At 39.0% G+C, this 22713-nt stretch overlaps 2 protein-coding genes across 52 annotated transcripts in view; one reads left to right on the forward strand and one right to left on the reverse strand.

The window, feature by feature from the left end:
* The window catches only part of PPHLN1 (periphilin 1), a 175851-nt gene extending 174239 nt beyond the window's left edge, over positions 1-1612 (reverse strand). For 24 of the 46 annotated variants that reach the window (XM_086399898.1, XM_086399895.1, XM_086399894.1 and 21 more), the window contains exon 1: positions 914-968. In XM_086399898.1, the coding sequence (XP_086256024.1) occupies position 914 (1 nt within the window). In that variant the 5' untranslated portion in view covers positions 915-968. Of the gene's footprint in view, positions 1-3 lie in introns of all 46 variants that reach the window. The other 22 variants (XM_086399857.1, XM_086399862.1, XM_086399856.1 and 19 more) reach the window with 5 other exon arrangements.
* ZCRB1 (zinc finger CCHC-type and RNA binding motif containing 1) lies at positions 1044-18596 on the forward strand. 6 transcript variants are annotated; one of them, XM_086399901.1, is made up of 9 exons: positions 1044-1214; positions 2790-2875; positions 7884-7912; positions 10068-10231; positions 13648-13759; positions 14104-14211; positions 16830-16942; positions 17028-17103; positions 17833-18596. In XM_086399901.1, exons 4-9 carry the CDS (start codon positions 10197-10199, stop codon positions 17962-17964), a joined length of 576 nt encoding a protein of 191 aa, XP_086256027.1. In that variant the 5' UTR covers positions 1044-1214; positions 2790-2875; positions 7884-7912; positions 10068-10196; the 3' UTR covers positions 17965-18596. The 6 variants fall into 6 exon arrangements, with proteins under 6 accessions (XP_086256027.1, XP_086256029.1, XP_086256026.1 ...); XM_086399903.1 differs by lacking the exon at positions 10068-10231 and adding an exon at positions 13420-13555; XM_086399900.1 differs by lacking the exon at positions 10068-10231.
* The last annotated feature ends 4117 nt before the right edge of the window (positions 18597-22713 follow it).

Genomic DNA, 22713 nt, shown 5'->3' on the forward strand with positions numbered 1-22713 from the left:
TACATCTCGGGCGGTAACCAAGGATTAACAGGGATGTGAAGCATGGCAGTTTTGGCTGGCCACAAGTTTGTCAAAAGAATTAGTCCCTGCGGTCCCCTGGCGGACACACAGAGGCCTTCGGGCTTCTCAAAATTCTGCTGCGCCCTGGCTGGATTGCACTTCCGTCTCTCTAGAAGACACCAGCTTCGATTTAGATTGATCGTGCAGGCTCCACGAGAGACTCTGTTCCAGGCTGCTGGCACGCAGGCTCCCAGGGAGTGGTTAGAGGGCTGGTCTGCGTGTGCCGGTGGATAGAAGTTAAGTATAAACTACCCTACATTAAATTTTCTAGTGTTTCTGTAGGAATGATGGGCCTGTTTACAGCCACTTAGAGAAAAAGCAGTGTTTGCCCATTACAGATTTATAGGGAGAAAAAAGGTGCCAGGAAGTTTTACAGTTGTCCATACCAATACTCAGGATGAGTCTTTGTGTGAATTCGAGTGTCCCCAAATTGACCTTGTCTCCCCAACAAGACTGAGGGATCCTCCAGAAAAAGGCCGCTTTACACTTTTTTGTAACTCCTGAAGTGCCTATAACCGAACTGGGCACGTAGAACACATTCAGTAAATTTATCGACTTACTAACTGACCTTGGGTCACCGATGCCACCTAGTTCAGCCCTTTTTTTGCCTATTATGGTGCTAAAGAGAAGTGAACCTATATCACAGACTCAACACTTTCATTTATGCCAAACTCCGCTGCGTCTCTCCGCCTTAACCGCAGGAGCAGAATCCCTGCACAGTTCAAATTCAGCGGGAGACTCCAGGTCCCACCGCGGAAACGCCCGCCCGCCCGCTCGCTGCCCCCTCCCGGGTGCAGGAGGCCGCGTGCCCGTCCCCATCCACCTCTCGTAAAGGTAAAAAGCGCTCACTGACTCTGGGCCGCCTGGAGATCCCGTAAATGTAGTCGTCCGCTCGTCGCCGCGCTCCCGGGGAGGCACTTCCGGCGCACACTAAGACGTCAACAAAAGTGCCCGCCCCTAAACCCACCTCCGGGGTTTGGGTCAAAGGAAAGCCGGGAAGAGACACAGCAGCTACCTTCTCGTCTCCTGCGCCTGACCCCTCCCGGGACCCGTGATGCCAGCTGCAAGGAGCGACGAACGCTCGGGGTTGAGCCCCAAGTGAGCTGAGGGCTCGCGCTCTTCTGGCCCTCCCCCCGGGCCCGCCCCAGTTGAAGGTAAACGCCTCCCCCGTTGCGGCCTTGCTCCCTGCGGGCTCCTTTCCAGAACAAGCTTCCGGAACCATTTTCCCCTCTCTCCTGCCACCCTTTTTATCTCAGGACCTTTACCTGCCCTCACTGTTCTCACCGGAACGGCTAACATATGAAAAGCTTCAGTAGGAAGCTTTTAAAAAGCGACCTATCGTGCTAGGTTCCTGAAGTTGTCGCCCAGAACATTCCAATCACCAAGCGATTTTCCTATCACAGCGCTAATAAGGATGCCTTAGAATCATTATTTTGCAATTTGTGATCTTCAGTACACACCACACACGCTTTTTAAATCGAAAATTTGAACGTGGTTGAATCTGATATAATTTTCACAGGTATGAATATACGATATGAAAATAAATTACAGATTTTACTTGTAAACTTAAAAATACATCTACAGGCCAGTACCCTTCAGGGCACTGAAAATTATTCAAATGATAAAATGTATCATTTCATAATTTAGCGATAACATGCAAAATTAATGATTTGAGAGAACTTTGATTACATCATAATGTGAGGCTAAAATTTCTTCTTAGCACTGCTCCAGACAAAAATATTAAGACAATCAAAAAGGCACCCAACCAAATTAGTGAATATCAGTGGCTAAGGTTCTTCCTGCCCTCCCAGGCTCTTTCTCACATGGGTAGGTAAGGTATTAGGCATATCTGAAAGCACTTTCTTGCTCTTAGCCTTATGAGAGGTTAAGAGTAGCCTCAGAGTTTTTCCCTCATTTGTTTGAAACTCACCCTTTCCTTCACACCATATGCCATCACTGAAAGGGTTAGTGTAAAGAATCTTTTAAGTGGTGTCTGGAGCAAAGCAATTCCTTAATTCACCCAGCCAGAGTCATTGTTCCTGAGTGAGTGCCGATTCTTAGGTAGGTTAAGGAGTCTCAGGGCTCTTGAAGAGGAGAAAAAGACTTAACTCTTTTTTCTACATGTTTTGTCTTAGTCATATAAAACTTTTTTCCTTAAATTATTGAGTTTTTATGACAACCATCTTTAAGACTAACTTTTTTTAAGCCCAGAGTTAATGCTTACACAACAAACAATTCATTTTTATGCTTTTCCTTAAGCTCTGTACTAATGATGTAACATTAGTGATGTAACATTACATGTAACAACAATGTGTCTTGCTCGAGGACATGTTTCTCCTTCTTAACAAGAACCTTCTGACTAATCTTGTCAACTTAAGATATAAGTTGTGAAAGTGGGTCTGATAAAAGTGTATGAGGCTTTGATAAAACTAGCAAGGGGGGCGTTCTTCCCTCATCTAATGTCTATGTCAGAAGCTTTCTATGTACTTTTACACTGTAATAAAATTTCTGTGACACAAAAGCTCTAAGTGATCAACCCTTGTCCCTGATCCCGAAGCTAAATCTTTGGAGATCATGAATCTGACATGGTTCACCATAAGCTATCACTGATTATTACTAAGAAGTAAGAAAAATTGTATAAATTTGTCATTTCCCTATAGTATTGGTTTTACTTGCAAGGAAGAATACCTGTTTTAGATTGCTTCTGGGTTTGTTTGTTTGTTTTTTAGAAATGAGTGGTGGATTGGCCCCAAGTAAAAGCACAGTGTATGTATCCAATCTGCCCTTTTCCCTGACCAACAATGACTTATATCGGGTAAGTTGCTATATTAGTACTATTATCTACTGAATTCTGTATTTGACATACAAATATCACTTAAGCAAGCAGTTCTCTTAGACAATATTCTTAATAAATACATTAAAATGCACTTAAATCATTAATACCAAAAACCTCTATTGCAAACATAAGTGAAAAAAATTAGACACTTGTCATTTCCAAAGAAAATTTCCAGTGCTTTATAGAGAATAACAAGTTTGTTTTTTTTTTTTTTAAACAAAAAATGCAGAAGACACTACTAGCATAATGAAGCTGATTTTTCCTGCTTGCTTACTTGGCTTTTGAAACTGGTAGTGGAGTGGAGGTTTTGGAGGAAAGAGCTGATGGAAGCAAAACAGATCCCTTTCCTAACCCTCCAATTCTGAAAGTATATCTTAATTTAATATGTGACAAAAACATAACAGTTTAATAAAGTTTGGTTTCAATTCAGAATAGGGTGAGTAAAAGATAAAAAGAAATCCTTTCCAACATATTCTTTATGCTCCTTACCTTACAGAGAACAAAATTTCCTGCTTTGTCTATTCTGCAGATTGATGGTTGAGAGGGACTTCCAGGGATGACATGAATCCTATCTTCCAAGTGTGCCCTCTTTTCTCTGCTACTTTGGGTAGATGTTAAGTACAGTGGAGAGATGCTGCATAGGTGATACATCAGTTCAGTTCAGTTCGGTTGCTCAGTCGTGTCTGACTGTTGGCGACCCCATGGACTGCAGCCCTCCAGGCCTCCCTGTCCATCACCAACACCTGGAGTTTACTCAAACTCACGTCCATTGAGTCGGTGACGCCATCCAACCATCTCATCCTCTGTCATCCCCTTCTCCTCCCACCTTCAGTCTTTTCCTAGCATCAGAGTCTTTTTAAATGAGTCAGTTCTTTGCATCAGGTGGCCAAAGTATTGGAGTTTCAGCTTCAGCATCAGTCTTTCCAATGAATATTCAGGACTGATTTCCTTTAGGATGGACTGGTTGGATCTCCTTGCAGTCCAAGGGACTCTCAAGAGTCTTCTCCAACACCACAGTTCAAAAGCATCAATTCTTTGGCGCTCAGCCTTCTTCACAGTCCAACTCTCACATCCATACATGACTACCGGAAAAACCATAGCCTTGACTAGACAGACCTTTGTTGGCAAAGTAATGTCTCTGCTTTTTAATATGCTGTCTAGGTTGATCATAACTTTCCTTCCAAGGAGCAAGCATCTTTTAATTTCATGGCTGTGGTCACCATCTGCAGTGATTTTGGAGCCCCCCAAAATAAAGTCTGCCACTGTTTCCCCATCTATTTGCCTTGAAGTGGTGGGATCAGATGCCATGATCTTCGTTTTCTGAATGTTGAGCTTTAAGCCAACTTTTTCACTCCCCTCTTCACTTTCATCAAGAAATAGAGGAAAACAATAGAGTGGGAAAGACTGAAGATCTCTTCAAAATAATTAGAGATACCAGGGGAACATATCATGCAAAGTTGGGCTCAATAAAGGACAGAAATGGTATGGACCTAACAGAAGCAGAAGATGTTAAGAAGAGGTGGCAAGAATACACACAAGAACTGTACAAAAAAGATCTTCATGACCCAGATAATCACAATGGTTTGATCACTCACCTAGAGCCAGACATCCTGGAATGTGAATTCAGGTGGGCCTTAGGAAACATCACTATGAACAAAACTATTGGAGGTGATGGAATTCCAATTGAGCTGTTTCAAATCCAAAAAGATGATGCTGTGAAAGTGATGCACTCACTATGCCAGCAAATTTGGAAAACTCAGCAGTGGCCACAGGACTGGCAAAGGTCAGTTTTCATTCCAATCCCCAAGAAAGGCAGTGCCAAAGAATGTTTAGTTTGATATTGAACTACCACCCAATTTCACTCATTTCACTCATCTCAACGTAATGTTCAAAATTCTCCAATCTAGGCTTCAACAGTATGTGAACCATGAACTTCCAGATGTTCAAGCTGGATTTAGGAAAGGCAGAGGAACCAGAGATCAAATTGCCAACATCTGCTGGATCATCAAAAATGCAGGAGAGTTCCAGAAAAACATATGCTTTTGCTTTATTGACTACACCAAAGCCTTTGACTGTGTGGGTCAGCACAAACTGTGGAAAATTCTTAAAGAGATGGGAATACCAGACCACCTTACCTGTCTCCTGAGAAATCTGTATGCAGGTCAAGAAGCAACAGTTAGAACTGGACATGGAACAACAGACTGGTTCCAAATAGGAAAAGGAGTACATCAAGGCTGTATATCGTCACCCTGCTTGTTTAACTTATATGCAGAGTACATCATGAGAAACGCCTTGCTAGATGAAGCACAAGCTGGAATCAAGATTGCCGGGAGAAATATCAATAAACTCAGATATGCAGATGACACCACCCTTATGGCAGAAAATGAAGAAGGACTAAAGAGCCTCTTGATGAAAGTGAAAGATTTGATTACATAGTACTTGATGAATTAAGACAACTTGAGTCTCGAAGAACAGAGAAAATGAACTTTAGTTTCCTTCCTTGTATCAGAATAGAGACGTCTCTCTTTTCATTGAATACTTACTGTGTGCCACAGAACATTGTTCCAGGTACAAGGAACACATCAGTGAACAAAAAGATGAAAATCTCTTCTGGCACTCACAATACAGCAAGATAGAGAAACAATTTGAAATATAAAAAATTCAAATGATGTTTGTCAATACTAGATACTAAGTTAATGCTAAGGGGAAAAATAAAGCAGGAATGGAGGGTTACTAAATGTTCGTTTAGGGGTGAAATTTTACTTTAGGAGGGTGACTTTTGATTAAGACATGAAGGAAGTAAGAGGCAGCTGTGCAGATGTCTAAGGGGGATAAGAATTTCAGTCAGACAGTAAATAAAGTGGAGAGAAGCAGACAGTCAGAGGCAAGCACATTCAGGGGTGCCTTATAGGACTTGCATAATGGTAAGATAATGACTAATGATAAGGACTCAGTGAAGTGAGATGCCATTAGAAAATATTGTACAGAAAATAGTCATTCATACAGATGGCCAATAGGCACATGAATGAAAAGATACAAACATTGATAGTTATTAGAGAAATGAAAATAACTACAATGAAACACCACCTCACACCAGTCAGGATGACCATCATTAAAAAGTCTACAAACAGTACATGCTAGAGAGAGTGTAGGAAAAAAAGAATCGTCCTACATCATTGGTGGGAACGTAAATTGGTGTAGCTACTACGGAAAACAGTATGGAAGTTCCTGAAAAAACTAAATTAGAGTTGCCATAGGGATCCCACAATCCCACTGCTGGGCATACATCCAAACAGGACTATAGTTTGAAAAAATACATGCACCTCTATGTTCATAGCAGTACTATTCACTATAGCCAAGACATGGAAACAATCTACATGTCTATCAGCATAAATAGATGAAGATGTGAGGTGTGTGTGTTTGTGTGGAATACTACTCAACCATAAAAAAGAATAAAATAATGCCATTTGCAGCAACATGGATGACCCTAGAGATGGTACTAAGTGAAGTAAATCAGAAAGAGAAAGACAGATACCATAAAATATCCCTTACATGTAGAATCTAAATATGTCACAAATGAGCTTAACCTACAAAACAGAAGCAGGCTCACAGACATAGAGAACAAACTTAATGGTTGCCAAAGGGAAGAAAGGATGGACTGGTAATTTGAGGTTAGCAGATACAAACTACTATATATAGAATGGATAAACAGTAAGGTCTTAACTGTACAGCATAGAAAACTATATTCAATATCCTGTAATAAACCGAAATGGAGAAGAATGTGTGTACACACACACACATATATATATACATCACTTTGCTATACACCAGATACTTGACATAACATTGTAAATCAACTATCCTTTAATAATTTTTTTTTTAAGAAAGCAAATGAAAAGCAGACCACAACAAAGAGAGAGAGAACTGTCTTTACTGATCTCCAGTATTACTAACACTGCAATCTAGTTATACTGTGTTCCAGGGTTGAAGTGAAAGTTTTAGTCACTCAGTCTTGTCCAACTCTTTGCAACCCCATGGACTATAGCCCACCAGGTTCCTCTGTCCATGGAATTCTCCAGGCAGGCAAGAATACTGGAGTGGGTAGCCAGCTATTCCTTTCTTCAGGGGATCTTCCTGACCCAGGGATCAAACCTGGGTCTCCTATATTGCAAGCGGGTTCTTCACCTGAACCACTAGGGAAGCCCCAGGGTTACACAACTTAATTATAGAACTCAAACATTTATTATTGTTATTTCTTACACATATTAATGTATCATAAAAGACTCTTCTACAAAGTGTTACATGATAAACAGGAACTATCAGTATATAGGTACTGGTTGAAGCAATAGAAATAGATGAGATTGCCTAGAGTGAAGATGTAGATGTAAAAGGGAAGAAAGGGCCAACTGTAAAGTGCCACCAACATATTAGGGTGGGCAGAAGAAGTAGGCTGATAGGAATCAATTTTTTCAATATAGAAGCTTTTTTTATTTTATAAGCAGTCTAAGTAAGGATCTGTCTTCTGAAATAGTGATTGCTTGATGGGGTGGAGGGGAGTAAGTTAGGAACAGTGCTATTCTACAACATTGATAATTAAAGCACAAGGTTTCTCCGGAGCTCTGGTGGGGTTGACAGTTGTCATGGATAAACCGTACGAACTATAGCTGTGCAGTGTGTGTGCCTTCAACCTACCACACTTGAAGAGTGTTTTGTTTTTTGTTTTTTTTCCCCTGTACTCTTTGTCAGGGAATTTGTCAGAAATTTAAGAATTAAGGTAAATAAATACCTGTGATACAAATAGACAAAAAAGAGTATTATTCAAGTCACTAAAAAAATATATCTTCTGTGGTCTGCCTTACTGACTAAATGCTAAAACTTTTCGTAAACTACAATAAAAAATGTGGTCAGTATATACAGCCTGAAAACTTAATGTGTTTTTTATGATTTTAAAACAAATTGCAAATCATTATGTGGTCTTTTGTTTCAGATATTTTCCAAGTATGGCAAAGTTGTAAAGTAAGTATATCAGATCCTGAAACTTCATTTGAAAGTCTATCTTAATTTTCTTCTCCATTATTTTCTTAATGAAAGTAGATTTACTATATTTTTATAAAACAGATATTTGATATAAAAAAGAATAAAAATACTGCTGTTAACATTTTATGTGTATTTAATTTTTTAATATACATAAATATCTATAGACAAGTTTAAAAAGACTCCTTTCTATGCATGCAATTTTGTTGTCTTTTTTTAACTTGACTTATTGTAAATAGCTTTCCATGTACTGTATAGATACATCCTTATATTTAATGGTTTCATGGTAGTCCTTTGTGTTATTATTTACTTGTTTTATACCACATTATTAAGAATTAAAACTGATTCTGTTATCCAATATAAGACATAAAAGCTGATTAAATATAAATATCAGGTAGTAGAAGGTATGTTAGCAAGTATACTATAAATGGATTATTATTTGTCAAACAATGTAAAAACAAACACCACTGACTCTTGAACTATGCAGGGTTAATGAGAGTATAAAGTAAAAACAAGATAGTGTTACTCTATCTTATAACTAATATATGTTTTAGTATAAATTTAAAGTCATTTAAAATCCCAGGAATTTAGAGCATATTTATCTTAACTAGTTGTTTTTCTTTAGCTTTTGATAAATGGACATTAAACAGTTGAAGTTCATCTGCATCCTGAAGTTCACATCTTTTAAAATTACTTCTCCGTTAAAAAAAACAACAGAAATACTACTAAATCAATTTTGAGGTCTTCAGAATTTCAAACGGTGATCATTATCAATCAGAACACTAATAATAATGATATGAAACAATGAGCACATGCTAGGCATTGTTCTAATGTGTGTGTGTGTGTGTGCACGTGCGCGTGTGTGTGCGTGCTCAGTCATGTCTGACTCTTTGGCGACCCCATGGACTAGCCCACCAGGCTCCTCTGTCCATGGAATTTTCCAGGCAAAAATAGTGGAATGGGTTGCCATTTCCTATTCCAAGGGATCTTCCCAAGCCAGGGATTGAACCCACATCTCCTGCATTGGCAGGTGAATTCTTTACCACTCTGCCACCTGGGAAGCCTTATTGTTCTAATATCTTTACATAAATTATCTCATTAAAGTCTCACAACTGTCTTTGAAGGTAAACACTGCTATTATCCTGATGTTGTAATTGACAAAACTGAAGCCTGTAAACCTAAAATCATATTGCCAGTCAGCAGTGAAGACAAGGTTTGATTCCAGCCTATTCCCTTACCTTCCCATTACCTTTTCTTGATTTTTCCCTGTCAGAATCACTGAATAAATTTCCATATCAATACATAATTGTTAACCATGAGAATGCTATGAAGTTAGACACAGAGTTATAAGCACCTATAAGCAAGGAAGACATGATCTAGTCTAGAGAGTCAGAGTAGCTTTACAAAGGCAGTATTCTTTGAGTTGAAACCTAGAGGCTGAGTACAAGTAGGTAAAAAGAATGAGAAGAACATTTCAGTTAGAGGGAATGCTTATACAAAGGCCCGCAAAGACCCTCTGGCAAGAGAAAATAAAGTAAGATCAAGAAACAGCCAGTGTGACTTGAGATGAGTAAGCAAGAGGGGAAAAGCACAAGATGGGTCCAGAAACAGATTCCTCTAAGAAGACCAGGAATCTGTTAAATAATTTTAATTAGAGTGACATGATTTGAATTTTTAGAACCTTGTTCCATCCAACTTCAGTGTAGAGACTGGATTGGAGGGGAACATGAGCAGATGCAGGGACACCAGTTAAAAGATATAACAGTAGCCCTGGGAAGAAATCTAGACTAAAATGATACAGGTAGAGAGGTAGAAACTGGTCAGATTTGAGAAATCATTAGGCAGAAGAATGGATAATACTTAGTGCTGTACTTATTTTGTATATAATGGTTGGGTGAATGAGAAGGAGGTGTTACAGATGACAGTGAGGTTTCCCAGAATAGTGTCTACTTTATGTGCTTAAATGAGTACATCATCTGCCTTATATCAGGAAATGGTGCCACCATCCACCTTTTCTCCCATGCCAGAGACATGGGAATAAATCCTAGGTTTGTCCTCTCAAATCCTTGATATAATTACTTTTCTGTTATCATAGAAGGTAATTCTGTCAAAATAATGTATTTTAATTGGTTTATAGGTCTCTCTCTACCTCTAGACTGTCAGTTTTTTCCTGAGGGTAAAAACCTTGTCCTGCTGCCAGTGCTTAGTACTTGTACTTGAGGCTAATGGAAGGACTGAATGGCCTCATGAACAAACAAATGGATACATGCTTCTGAGAAACTATTTTCTCAATCAAAATAGGTGAGCTGAAAGGAGCGTTTTATAGATAAAGCTTAAAGAAGTAGCTGACAAATTAATAAAGTGAAAATGCCATCACGTGTATCCAAACATAAAGACTTGTCATTACTGCAAAAATAAACTTCAGTAGGGAAGATGAGGCAGTGTTTATACAGATTTCAGCAGAGACAAGCAGTTAAAGAAATGTAAGAACTCATACATTCTGAACCCTGAAGAGTGAGTAAAATTTTATGGGCAAAAATTGAGAATTTAAAGAGGATAGAAGGCATGTGAACAGAGGTGCCAGTTTAGGGAGGTTCAGGCCATGCTGCATAAACACTGAATGCCTTCTTGTGGCTAAAGCTTACAGTGTGCGAGTGCGGGGCAGCGAGAGATGGGGAGGGCACAATAAAGGCCATTGACTGCTGCACTGGAGAGTAGGCAGTTTGGAGAACCAAGACCTTTTAAGCGAGGGAGTAAGTGATTTTATTTATTCCTTAAGTAGAAGACTCTTCCACTGTGTTAATTCCAGCATATGAGCAGGAATTAACATCAAGGGAACCAGTAAGAATAGACTATGGAAACAGTAATGCCACTATGGACAAGAAAAAGCAATGGGAACAGAAAAGAGAGGACGGAGGAGAGAGATCATTAATAGAGGATGATTTAGAAAGCGAACACTTCCAAAATAGTACTTTCAAAAATTAATGTATGACTTTAACTGACCTCCAGAAACATTACGAGTTTTTTAAAAGTTAAAGCAATGTCTCACTTCACACTTTTTTTTAAAATGGGTTAAAAACTTTGTTATGTTCAATAACTGGTGTGTCTGCAGAAAATTAGTCTAAACTTGAGCATCATTGAGTACTTGACTTCTTTCCTTATAAACCCAATGAATAAACACATGCTGCCTTTGAGAAAGTAAACCATTTTAGTTGTCCACTTTCCCCTAAGTTATTGTAACTTATTTTTTTAATGGAATAAGACATCGCTTTTCTTAATATAGAGGTATCTTTTTACCAGTTTCATTCCAGAGACTATAGGTACCTAAAAACCCAAACCTAAATAAAATAAAATTTAATATGTGAAATATAATATTAAATAAAATTTGTTTATTCATTCATATCCTCTTGTCTGTTTTCCTGTTAATTTAGTTTTTAGAAAATTATTAAGCTTTGTCTTAAATATTGTCTCTTTTTTGCTATTTGGAAATAATCCCAAATTTATAAGTTACAAAAATAGTGCAAAGAACATCAAAATATCCCTTACCTAGATTCACGTACTGTTAACATTTTACCCTATTTATTTTATCTTTTGTAGTCTCTCCCCAATGTGTGTTCATGTGTGGGTATATGTGTGTGTGTGTGTGTATGTGTATATATACGTTTGTGTGTATATGTATGGCTTCCCAGGTTGAAGCAGTGGTAAAGAACCCACCTGCCAGTGCAAAAGATGCAAGACTTGATCCCAAGTTTGATCCCTGGGTCAGGAAGATCCCCTGAAATAGGAAATGACAACCCATTCCAGTATTCTTGCCTGGAAGATTCCATGGAGAGAGGAGCCTGGCAGACTACAGTCCATGGGGTCACAAAGCTTCAGACACAACCAAGCACACATATATGTGCCTATGTGTGTGTGTCTTTATGTGTATACATACACACAAACACAATTTGCTTTTGTGAGTCATTTGAGGGTGTTATAAATGTCATCACCCTTTACTCCTAAATATAGTACTTCATCGGAGAAGGCAATGGCAACCTACTCCAGTACTCTTGCCTGGAAAATCCCATGGACGGAGGAGCCTGGTAGGCTGCAGTCCACGGGGTTGCGAAGAGTCAGACACGACTGAGTGACTTCACTTTCACTTTTCACTTTCATGCATTGGAGAAGGAAATGGCAACCCACTCCAGTGTTCTTGCCTGGAGAATCCCAGGGACGGGGGAGCCTGGTGGGCTGCCGTCTATGGGGCCACACAGAGTCGGACACGACTGAAGTGACTTAGCAGCAGCAGCATAGTACTTCATTGTGTATTTCCTAAAAATACATTAGGGTTATATATTATAGAGCCACAGCACAGTTAACCAAACTCATAAATTTATCCTGATGCAGTACTTTTGTTGAATCAATTGTCCATGTTCCAGTTTTGTCAGTTGACCTAATAATATCCCACGTAGAATTTTACACCTGTAGAGCAGAATGCAGTCTAGAGTTAAGTGTTGATTTTTACTGTCAAATCTTTTTAGCCTCCCTTAGTCTGAAACATTTATAAATAATACAACTCTAACCCATGTGTTTTCCTGATGTTGCCTCATGATTATATGGGGGTTATATAGTCTTGGCAGGAATGCTCTATAGATGATTTATTCTCAAGGTGTCTGGATTCATACAGCATCCATCTATCTCATTAGTGATACTAATTTTGATCACTCAGTCAAGGTTTAACCAACTTCTCTGCTGTATAATTATTTTTCCCTTGTGCAACTAACAAGCAATCAATGGGAGACAGTTAAGACAATGCAAGCATCCTGTTCCACATAAAAATTTCATTTGAGACATAGCATTTGTTGTAATTCTTGCCTGTCCCAGTCTTTACCGTGATCGTTTCAAATGGTGATTTTCTGGCCCTCCCTGTTTGTGCAATAAGCAGTAGCCCTCCTTTCTCCCCCATTTATTTATTATCAGCATGGACTTAAGAATTCCTTTCTTATGTGGTTTGTAATTCATTAATGTATTTAATTATTTTGGTACTCAGATTGTCCTAGATTCGGCCAGTGGGCTCTCCCTTCAGCTGGCTTCTCTGTTCTTGTGCCATGCCCCATCATTACACTTTTTTTCAAGTGCTTCCTTTCTAGCATAACAAGATGTTCCAAGTTCATCTTGGATGTAGCCTCTCCCAGCCTTCAAATCAGCCATTTCTCCAAAGAGCCCTGTTGAATATTGTTTCCTAAAATGTGTTTAATGACGTACGATGAGCAAGGACCAACAGGACTAGGGATGGGTGAAGGACGAGGAGAAAGAGCAGGCTCGGTGGTCTTGTCACCATCCATACCATTCAGGTTCTTTGGGTAGTATGGCTGAGAAGCACAGAACTGGAGATTCTTTAAAATAATATTAAGAATATAGTTTTATTCTAAAACTAGAAAAAAAAATTGAGTAAATCACTTTACTTTTTGTGCAGAAAAGAATACCTCAGTTTTGTTTTTTTCCTGCAGAGAGGGAGTCAGTAGAGAAGAGGAATTATGCTTAATCTTCAAGATTCCATTGTCTCTTGTAATCTCTACTTCATCCTCAACTTCTGATTAATGTTTGATTTATCAGATACTCCTAATTATAGCTGTGTTCACTTGTGTTAGTATCACAGTTTCTCATTTCAAGAATTTATTCATATGTTTTATTTATTGCTGCCTCATTTTTAACTGGCTATTTGTTTATGCTTTAAGGGTTACTATAATGAAAGATAAAGATACCAGAAGGAGTAAAGGGGTTGCATTTATTTTATTTTTGGATAAAGACTCTGCACAAAACTGTACCCGGGCAATAAACAACAAACAGGTAAGCCATTCGTTCCCAGCAAGGTTTTTAACCAAAAGTCTGTGTTCAAACCAGGCTAAAAATGTGGCGATGCAGTGGATGGTCATGTCTGGATATCAGTAGTTCCTGGGGGTATTTTACTTATAGAAAAGAGGTCAAAACTGTACTGGGTTCCCAAAACACTGGTAGAATATAAGGGATAAAAATCTGTTCTACAGGAAAGAATTTGTCACACCTACGTGGGCATTTGCTAAAATAATATAAAAAAATAGAATTGAAAACTTGAAGAAATGGAATCCAATAACTGTAGTTTTAGGTTTCAATGAGATAACATCCTTCTGCATTTACACTTTTCTCTGGTCCAGTTATTTGGTAGAGTGATAAAAGCAAGCATTGCTATTGACAATGGAAGAGCAGCTGAGTTCATCCGAAGACGAAACTACTTTGATAAATCTAAGTGTTATGAATGTGGGGTGAGTATACCTAAAGCAATATAATTTTCCATTATTTACTTGAAGGTGTTTTTCACATCAGTGTTTTATTTGTGTTCTCCAGAACTTCTGGAAGGATAAAGTCAAGTTATAAAAGTTTCACTTTCGGAATGTAGACTCATTTAAGTAAATTCAGTTGAAATATACTATGATATAAAGACAGTCTGAGTTGGGTAATCTAGAAAGGTATTTTCTGCAGTTTCTAAATCTTTGAAAGTTGTTAGGTTAAAAAATGTTAAGACTAATTACTTACATTATTGTCTGAAAGATTTTCAGTTCAGTTCAGTCACTCAGTCGTGTCTGACTCTTTGCAACCCCATGAATCACAGCATGCCAGGCCTCCCTGTCCATCACCAACTCCCAGAATTCACTCAAACTTACGTCTGTGATATGAGTCGGTGATGCCATCCAGCCATCTCATCCTCTGTCGTCCCCTTCTCCTCCTGCCCCCAATCCCTCCCAGCATCAGAGTCTTTTCCAATGAGTCAACTCTGCATGAGGTGGCCAAAGTACTGGAGTTTCAGCTTTAGCATCATTCCTTCCAGAGAACACCCAGATTTTAGTGACCCATAAATTTTTGCATTTCTATAGTAGTTTGACAATGATTAAGTATCACAGATCAGTAAAAACACTGTCATATGACCTATCCTCTATGGGATATTGTTTTGAAAAGTTTTCCCACCTATTGGTACTGCTAATAGTTCAGGAGCTGAACTATACCCAGATTTTCTTACCTAGTTCTCATCATCTATTAATATTGTTATCCATTTAAACTTTGGGTGATTAGGAGACATACATAGCCGCAGAGCAATTTTGCCCAAGGCCCATAATGATATCAAGGGAATTTCAGTCTGGGTCTCATTGCTTTCTGTTTCTAAAATGTCTCCATATATATGATCCAGAGATTAATGGGGAGCGTTTACTGAAGGGAAAATTACTGAGAGACATTGTTCTGGCTACACGATTATATGGAAAATAGAAGGAAATGGTTTTGGGAGTTCTTTCTCCAATGTCACTCACTCCCTCTCAAAAATATTTACATATACAGACAGGTAAGTGAGTGGATAGATGGATGGATAGACGGAAAGAGAGAGCGAGCAAGGTCCTGGGTAAGTTCTGTCGAATTTTGTGATTCTAACACTTAAGTTAATGTTTCAAAAACTGTGTTCCAGACTCCTAAGTTTTGTTAAAAAAAAAAAGGAAGAGAGGGAGGAGTTATTATGGTCAGATAGATGAGTATATATATTCACAGTAGATATTATCTGAGAACTTCTGGGTAAATCTGTTAATCTGTTTTGGTTCATGAGTCCATAAATGTGTTATGTTATACTTTGTACATTATAGTATTTCTTAAAACTCTTCCCCACCCCAAATCTGTTTATTTTAGCCTGGTTTTTCCAAAAGCTGTTGCATTGTTAAACCCCTTTTTTGGTATGGGATATGTTAACGGTTTTTGGTATATCGTTATTCCAGAACACTTTGCAAAATGGTTCTCTAAGTGCATGCTCTCAGCAGTTCCTTAATAATAACACCTTTTGGGTGCAGCCATGTCCCCAGGTATAAAAAGTACATAGTTGGTTTGATGCTTTATAAAATAATACTTGAAGAGCATGATTCATTTTCTCTTCTGCTGTTTTAATCCTGGCTCAGTCTCTGCCCACACCCTCATTCTCACATAAATCTTCTTAAAGTTATTTTGGTAAGCTAATATACAGATTCACTGTCTTCTTTTAAACTCAGACAATGTTATATCTCCTTTTAATGTTACAGCTAGTCCAGCACTGTCAAATACAAATGTATGCAAGCTGCAAATGCAATTTTAAATGTTCTAATAGCCACATTAAAAATAATAAACAGGGTAAGAGTTAAATACATTTTATGTAATTCAAAGTATTATCATTTGAATTATGTAATTAATATTTTTAAAAGGATAATATTTTTTTTAATTTTATTTTATTTTTAAACTTTACAATATTGTATTAGTTTTGCCAAATATCGAAATGAATCCGCCACAGGTATACCCGCGTTCCCCATCCTGAACCCTCCTCCCTCCTCCCTCCCCTACCCTCCCTCTGGGTCGTCCCTGTGCACCAGCCCCAAGCATCCAGTACCCTGCATTTTATATAATTTTTTCCTGCTGTCTTCACAATCCAGTATGTATCAATTCAAACAACTGATTCACAATCCAGTATGTATCAGTTCAAACAAATCAATTCTCAGTAACCACAAGAGAATTGTAACAAATGGCTATCATAAGTGGGCAATGCTAGTGTAGTCTAGGTATGAAATAAGCAAAATGAAATTAATTGCAAGGAAAAGTGAGGAAGACTTTAAATTTTCCACATGTTTTTAAAAGAGATTGTTAACATCTTTGAAGTTAGGAGTAGTTTTGTCCCCATTTTATCATACTAACTTAAAATTTTAACATTTAAGGTAGATGGTCCATTTAAATTTTGAATTTTTATATCCTGAATCTTGACATTTAATCTTAAGGAACCACCAAGTTTCTGTTAATAATACATAATGTATATATTTTCATATTTTGTGTTACTAACACAAATGTTCTATTTCTTCCTTTCCTTCTCAATGGGAAACAAAAGGAAAGTGGACACTTAAGTTATGCCTGTCCTAAAAATATGCTTGGAGAACGTGAACCTCCAAAGAAGAAAGAGAAAAAGAAAAAAAAGAAAATTCCTGAGCCAGAAGAAGAAATGTATGTATATCCACTCTCACCAAATAAATTAAATGTATGCTGTCTTTTTACTATTGAGTGCATTTTGATTTTTTTAATAATTTAGTGAAGAAGTAGAAGAAAGTGAAGATGAAGGGGAAGATCCTGCTCTTGACAGCCTCAGTCAGGCCATAGCTTTCCAGGTATTCAACAGTTCTTTTTCCAAGGCACCTGCCATAGCTCCCTTGAGTTAATAGTTTTATATTCCTTGCTTGCTTTATTAATCGTCTCCTCATGACATCCTCTGTCTTTCCCCTTTGTCCCTAAACTTTAGGAGATGGGCTCCTTCTTTAAGATCTTTATAATAGTGTGATGGAAAAGTTCCTATTGGTTCTTTCTAGATTTTAAGGGCCCCACAACACTTTTAATATCATAATCTGTTTTCAGTATAGAATTGAATAGAACTAATTGATTAAAATGAGTTTAGCCCCCAACAGAAAAGATTTTATTAAATCAAAGATATTGTTTTAAAGGAAGCTTCATTTTAAAACAAAAAACATTTTTGATCATTAAAAGTTCTAATACAAGTATATGAAACATTTTTTGAAGAAAATGTGTAACTTCCTGATTTTATATAACCAGTTATTTTGTTTTAATGTAGTTGATAAATTATAAATGCATACATCAATTCATTTTTCCTTTTAGTTAGTTAATTCAGTATTTTATGTAATGTACCCACAGCCAACAGCAATGGCAAGTAAGCTTCATTTCATATGCCTGTTAATTAATAGAAATTACCCAGACTAATTCTGAGTAACATGGTAAGACTGGGAGAAAACTTGGGGGTAGGACAAATAATATTATTTTAATATTATTAATATTAAGCAGATTCCTGATTTTTGTTTTGTTTATTTTCCAAATAACCTTTACAGCAAGCCAAAATTGAAGAAGAACAAAAAAAATGGAAACCCAGTTCAGGAGGTCCTTCAACATCAGATGATTCAAGACGCCCAAGGATAAAGAAAAGCACATACTTCAGTGATGAGGAGGAACTTAGTGATTAAAAATATATATGTTATGTAAATATCATTAAAACATTTTTTTTAAGTCTTGGAGTACCAAGTTCCCTTGGGACTAAAAATTACTTTTAGAATTTGAACATAAGAACACTTAGTACCAAATACTTTTTTACTTTAGATAGTTGTTAGGAAATGGTAATTTTATAGTATCATGTTTATCTTGCATCAAGATTTGCTAATAATCATTTATCTTGAAAACAGTTGATTTGAATAAAAAAGGAAATGTGATAGTATTATAACAAAGCTATCCCAAGAAGAAAGTCAAAGTCACGCAGTCGTGTCTGCCTCTTTGTGACCCCATGGACTATACAGTCCATGGAATTCTCCAGGCCAGAAATACTGGAGTGGGTAGCCTTTCCCTTCTCCAGGGTATCTTCCCAACCCAGGGATCGAACCCAAGTCTCCCACATTGCAGGCGTATTCTTTACCAGCTGAGCCAGAAAGGTAGATAGTAAAAAGATTTGAGAAGTTCATTATAAAAGCTTATTCATGATTGGTTTATATAAGAACTTTTGAAATAAATTTCATCTTTAAAATTAAAACTTCGTAAAGACTATGGAAAGTTTGGGGTGATTTATTGTTATTCATGTTAATAAAGTTTTCTCAAGAGAACTTTATTTTTCAGTGTAGGTGTTCTGTTATCACTTCTTTTATCTTTATCCCTATCTGGATACATTGCAGTCACCCATAAAATATAAAGTAAAGTAGCTCTCAGAAGCTTGTAGCCAAACAGCAGTAATTTGTCCTGCCTTTGGCATCAAGTTCCATTCCTCAGAAGCAGCCAGCCAGCTTCTTTATTTCTTTTCACATGTAAATACATCTTGCTAAATAAAATGCATACAGTTCTGCCACTTAATCCATAAAGGAATGAAGGAGGACTTTTCAATCTATACTCCCCTCTGCCCTCCTCCACTTTCACAATATGACTGTTAAAATTTTTGGTTAAATCCATATCTTTGCTTTTATTTTATGATCATTGAAATACTTTTCACTTTAAGTGCTTCATATTCAAATATGAACAGACACATAAGCATCAACAAATGTTTGAGGAAAGCCTCAAACAGCAGAATCCAAATGACTAGACCAAAAAAATGGAGCTTACAGGAGCTGAGGAATTCTGGCTTTAAAAGTCTTGACTCCTGGGTTTCAGAGAAAAGGACTGAGGCCTATAATAGACTGGTTGTTTCTAATGTGAAAACATTCAATCAAAGAATGCCTGTCTTACCAGATACATTTTATTTCCATCTGCAATCATTTATTCATTTGGAGTTTTTGCTAGGTGTCTATTTTGGAACTGCTGTTTACAATTTTCAGATTATCATAAAGATGGCCACATAGGAATGCATGCTTCAGTTGTGTCTGACTCTGCGACCCCGTGGACTATAGCCTATCAGGCTCCTCTGTCCGTGGCATTCTCTAGATACGAATGCTGGAGTGGGTTGCCATGCCCTCCTCCAGGGGGACTTTCCAACCCAGGGATCGAACCCGCATCTCCTGCATTGGTAGGCAGATTCTTTACACTAGCACCATGTGGGAAGCCCTTATTTATAAGTATTAAATGTTAATACATTTCTTTGTTTTATATTCCATAGGTGTAATATGTGATACACAACAATGATCATGAAGTATTTAGGGATTAACGTGTAATAGTAAAACCCTGGCTAGAGTAGTACTTGAAAGTTTTACATAGAATATTCCAGAGCTAGATCAGTAATTTAGATGCAATTATTTATAGAGGAGCAAAACATGATTATAAAAGGTGGGATGGAGAGTCACTGGATCACAAAACTGGGACAGTTCAGCTTCAGAAATGGATGAAGGGGTTAAAATGTCATTAGAAATCTTTTCCTTGTCCCATAACCACTGCTTTCCTCTATCAGTTCAGTCACTCAGTCGTGTCCGACTCTGCGATGCCATGAACCACAGCACGCCAGGCCTCCCTGTCCATCACCAACTCCCGGAGTTCACTCAAACTTACGTCCATCGAATTGGTGATGCCATCCCGCCATCTCATCCTCTGTCGTCCCCTTCTCCTCCTGCCCCCAATCCCTCCCAGCATCAAAGTCTTTTCCAGTGAGTCAGCTCTTCGCAACAGGTGCCCAAAGTATTGGAGTTTCAGCTTCAACATCAGTCCTTCCAATGAACACCCAGGACTGATCTCCTTTAGGATGGACTGATTGGATCTCCTTGCAGTCTAAGGAACTCTCAAGAGTCTTCAACACCACAGTTCAAAAGCATTAATTCTGCGCTCAGCTTTCTTTATAGTCCAACTCTCACATCCATACATGACCACTGGAAAAACCATAGCCTTGACTAGACGGACCTTTGTTGGCAAAGTAATGTCTGTGCTTTTTAATATGCTGTCTAGGTTGGTCATAACTTTCCTTCCAAGGAGTAAGTGTCTTTTGATTTCATGGCTGCAATCACCACGTGCAGTGATTTTGGGACCCAGAAAAATAAAGTCTGACACTGTTTCCCCATCTATTTGCCATGAAGTTTGGGACTGGATGCCATGATCTTCGTTTTCTTAATGTTGAGCTTTAAGCCAATATTTTCACTCTCCTCTTTCACTTTCATCAAGAGGCTCTTTAGTTCTTCTTCACTTTCTGCCATAAGGGTGGTGTCATCTGCATATCTGAGGTTATTTTTGTTTCTCCCAGGAATCTGGATTCCAGCTTGTGCTTCCTCCAGCCCAGTGTTTCTCATGATTTACTCTGCATAGAAGTTAAATAAGCAGGGTGACAGTATACAGCCTTGACGTACTCCTTTTCCTATTTGGAACCAATCTGTTGTTTCATGTCCAGTTCTAACTGTTGCTTCCTGACCTGCATACAGATTTCTCAGGAGGCAGGTCAGGTGGTCTGGTATTCTACCTTTGTTTTCCAATAACGTTTCTTTATGAGATTCCAGAGATGAACACCAGTACCTCTAAAGCTAGGAATCCTAATAATTAGAACTCCTCTCCAACTGATGGGTCCAGCAAAAGTCCCAAGAAAAGCCCTGAGGGGGCAGGCCTGTGTCACAGTCCCCACTTCTGAAGATGAGTAGATTAGTCCCACCCAACTCACATACACTAAGTGTGTTCATATGCAATGTAGTAGTTTAAGTTTGGAATCAATGTGTAAGTTACTTATCTCGCAAGACTCTTCAGCTCTCCTTTTCATCAAAACAGAATACTGAGGCAGCTGAGCAGGATGCTCAAAGGAAACAGAGATGCAGCACCAAACAAAAAGAAGCCATTTCCTGGAGTAAGCATTGGAAGCAACAATGCAAGTAAACAACGGAAGCAACTGTGTGTGTGTGTGTGTGTGTGTGTGTGTGTGTGTGTGTGTGTGTGTGTGCGTGCGCGTGCGCATGCTCAGTCATGTCTGACTCTTCGCAGCCCCATGGACTGCAGCCTTCCAGGCTTCTCTGCCCATGGAATTTTCTGGGCAAGAATACTGGAGTGTTGTGCCATATCCTACACCAGGGGATCTTCCTCATCCAGGGATTGAACTCACGTCTCTTGGGTCTCCTGCATTGGCAGGGAGGTTCTGTACCACTAGTGCCTCCTGGGAAGCCCATAAGCAATTGCAGTCAGAGACTAAACCCAAGTCCACTGTATGGGTTTAGTCATTATTATTCTTAAAATTGCTTTTGTAAAATCCAAATTTTAAGAATCCTTAGGTACTGTTACAGATAGAACCGATTAATAATTTTAGTTAAGATCTGGTACCTAGAAGGCTCAGGGGTAAAGAATCCACTCACCAGTGTGGGAGACACAGGTTCAATCCCTGATCCAGGATTTCCCACCTGCTGCTGAGCAACTAAGCCCCTGCGCCCTGTGCCACAACACTTCAGCATGTGCTCCAGAGCCCAGGAAACACAACTCCTGAGCCTGTGTGCTGCAACCACTGAGCCCAGAAATAGCAGCTACTGAACCCAGGAACCACAACTCCTGAGGAACTGCAACCACAACTACTGAGCCCGGGAACCTCAACTGCTGACCCCAGAAATAACAACTGAGCCCAGAAACAGCAACTGCTGAGCCGAGTGCCACAACTACTGAGCCCAGGAACCACAAGTCCTCAGCCTGTATACCACCACTACTGAGCCCCAAAATAGCAACTACTGAGCCCAGGAATAGCAACTACTGAGCCCCAGAACCACAACTACTGAGCCCCAGAACCACAACTACTGAGCCCAGGAACCACAAGTCCTCAGCCTGTATACCACCACTACTGAGCCCCAAAATAGCAACTACTGAGCCCAGGAATAGCAACTACTGAGCCCCAGAACCACAACTACTGAGCCCCGGAACCACAACTACTGAGCCCAGGAACCACAAGTCCTCAGCCTGTGTACCACAACTACTGAGCCCCAAAATAGCAACTACTGAGCCTGTGTGCCACAACTAATGAGCCAAGGAATCAAAACTACTGAGCCTGTGTGCTGCAACCCCTGAGCCCAGGAACCACAACTCCTGAGCTCACAAGCCACAACTCCTGAGCCTGCGTGCCACAACTACAGAGCCCAGAAACCACAACTCCTGAGCCCACATGCCACAACTACTGAGCTTAGGAACTGCAACTGCTGAGCCAGGGAGCCACAACTGCAGACCCCAGGAGCCACGACTAATGAACCCTGGGGCCACAACTCCTGAGCCCAGCAATGGCAAGTACTGAGCTCAGGAACCACAACACCCAAGCCAGTGTGCCACGACTCCTGAGCCCGCATGCTGCAACTACTGAGCCC

This window comes from Bos grunniens, chromosome 5 (genome assembly GCF_055505025.1).
Source record: "Bos grunniens cultivar Pamir isolate PY7600 chromosome 5, Bosgru_T2T1.0, whole genome shotgun sequence".
Classification (NCBI taxonomy): Eukaryota; Metazoa; Chordata; class Mammalia; order Artiodactyla; family Bovidae; genus Bos; species Bos grunniens.

What these genes read in the sequence shown, in the direction of transcription:
- ZCRB1 (XM_086399900.1), top strand. Translation starts at nt 2,792, where the DNA reads ATGAGTGGTGGATTGGCCCCAAGTAAAAGCACAGTGTATGTATCCAAT. An exon ending in GGGCAATAAACAACAAACAG is followed by an intron (nt 13,760 to 14,103) that starts GTAAGCCATTCG and finishes TCTCTGGTCCAG; the next exon opens with TTATTTGGTAGAGTGATAAA. An exon ending in CCTGAGCCAGAAGAAGAAAT is followed by an intron (nt 16,943 to 17,027) that starts GTATGTATATCC and finishes TTAATAATTTAG; the next exon opens with TGAAGAAGTAGAAGAAAGTG.